We start from the raw sequence: 1,873 nt of genomic DNA, 5'->3' as shown, positions 1-1,873 counted from the left end.
CCGGTACGGGCGCGACACCGAGGGTTGCGATCCGGTTACCGGTCAGTAAAAAAGACAAAAAGGGAAAAAAAAAAAAAAAAAGAACCAAGCTCAGCGATCAGGAATGTTTTCTGGAGAAGATGACATTTGATGGACAGATTTTTCCAGGTGGGGGGATGGGCGGAGGGCGGGGCTGTGGAGGCATGCAGAGGTCTAGTGTGCCATGTTAAGGAGACCTGGTCATCCCAGGGGACAACTGTGACAGGCAAGATCAGCTCTGTGTTTACAAATGTCAGTCTGGCCACCACAGTAGAGGGAAAGTGACACCCTGGAGACTACTGTGGGAGGTGGAGAGGGTCTAATGGACAGCAGGACGGGGGCAAGGGAGGGGACAGTTCAGAATGGGTGAGGAGGTAAACAGGACCTGGTGCTGGGGATAAAATAAAGGACAGAGTCTAGGATGACAGCCAGGCATGGACTAAGAGGGGGGCGATGGGAGAAGAAAGTGTTAGGGGAAGGACTGTGAATTTGATCCAGGAACCCGTTGTGTCTATGGGTTATAAAAGGGCAGCCGTGCAGATGCCCAGGTCTGGGGTGGAGGATACAGACATGAGAGTCATGGGTGGTGAAGTGGGGGCTGAAGTGAGACCACCCAGCGTGAGCACGTGTACAGGATGGGGAGTCCCACTGAGGGCTGAAGTGACCACAGAAGAGGGGAGCCCGCCCCTAAAGACGGCTGTGTGGTTCCAAGTGGGGTTTCTACACGTGGAACCACATCGAACCCAGCATAGCTCCTAATCCACACACATGGAAGGTTTCGGGGCTGGGGAGAGCTTCAGACAACCCGTGGCAGATTTGACAGTCCCCCCACCATTCTGGACAGGGACAGTGGCCGAGTTATTACCACCCAAACACCCTCGGGCTGAGCTCCGTGCAGCTAGGGACAGACGGCCAGGCCTGCTCTCTGCTGGAGGTTCACTTCCAAATAAGTCAACCAGAATTCATCAGATATTTAAATGAAGCAGGCAGATTCCTTCCACCAAGTCAGCCACCTACGGTCCCCGCAACGGGGACTGTGGCTGCCACCCTTTTTGAAGACAGTGGCCACGCTGTGGCCTGGGTTATTCTCACGGGGATTTAACTCCATCCCTCAATTACAGGCCTAAATAAATGCATGCAATGGGGACATGGCATGGCCTATACCTGACGATTCCCAGCAAACTGATGCAGGTGACGTGTGGGAGCCTGGTAGAGCGGACCAGCCCAGGCAGGGACTCGGGTGCCTCATCGAGGAGTAAAAGCTTAGCTTAAGCAAGAGCTTCACTGGGTCGCAGGGAGCCAGCCAAGGCTCTGAACAGAAGTGAACTTTGCAAAGTTCAGGAGGTGGGTGCAGGTCCTGATCCCTATTCCTCTTCTAGGAACCCCCTAGACCAGGCTCAACCCTGGCCACCGGAGGGTGGTCTGCTCCTCGGTGGCCAGTCCTGGAACACAACAGGGTCTACGCAACAGAGCCCAGTGTGAGGAGACACAGCTGTGAGACCACAGGAAGCTCTTAGCTCCAGTCACTTCCTCTACGGAAATGAGAGGAGCCATCAGGTGGGGAGATCGGGGAGGACAAACTTTAAGGTCCTCCTCCTCGAGGCTTAGCCTCACTAGATAAATCCTAAATAAACACCTGCTTGGATCCAGAAGTTCCCAGCAATGGTGAAGTCACCCTTATTGAAAGAGGGGCCCCTGAAACATAGCTGGCTGCATTTTCCCAAGCTCGGTGACCACACTGAACCTGGAGTGGCGCCTTAGATTGGATGTGAAACTACGGGTGCCTCTTTTAATACTGTTTTGTAGCACGTCATTTTGTTTAGGTTGTGAATTAATAATTAAGTCATGATCTCCT

The 1,873-nt window shown here is 53.4% G+C and overlaps 1 protein-coding gene across 1 annotated transcript in view; it reads right to left on the bottom strand.

Annotated features, from left to right (window-relative positions):
- The window catches only part of LOC103610812 (presenilin-2-like), a gene marked incomplete at its 3' end in the record, with an annotated part of 4,998 nt that extends 3,872 nt beyond the window's left edge, over window positions 1-1,126 (bottom strand). The window contains exon 1 of the mRNA XM_008594899.1: window positions 1,036-1,126. Within this exon, the coding sequence (XP_008593121.1) occupies window positions 1,036-1,126 (91 nt within the window). The remainder of the gene's footprint in view (window positions 1-1,035) is intronic.
- Between the last annotated feature and the right edge of the window lie 747 nt (window positions 1,127-1,873).

Source organism: Galeopterus variegatus, unplaced genomic scaffold (assembly GCF_000696425.1).
Source record: "Galeopterus variegatus unplaced genomic scaffold, G_variegatus-3.0.2 Scaffold11830, whole genome shotgun sequence".
Lineage (NCBI taxonomy): Eukaryota > Metazoa > Chordata > Mammalia > Dermoptera > Cynocephalidae > Galeopterus > Galeopterus variegatus.
This window is presented reverse-complemented; position numbering and strand designations above follow the sequence as displayed.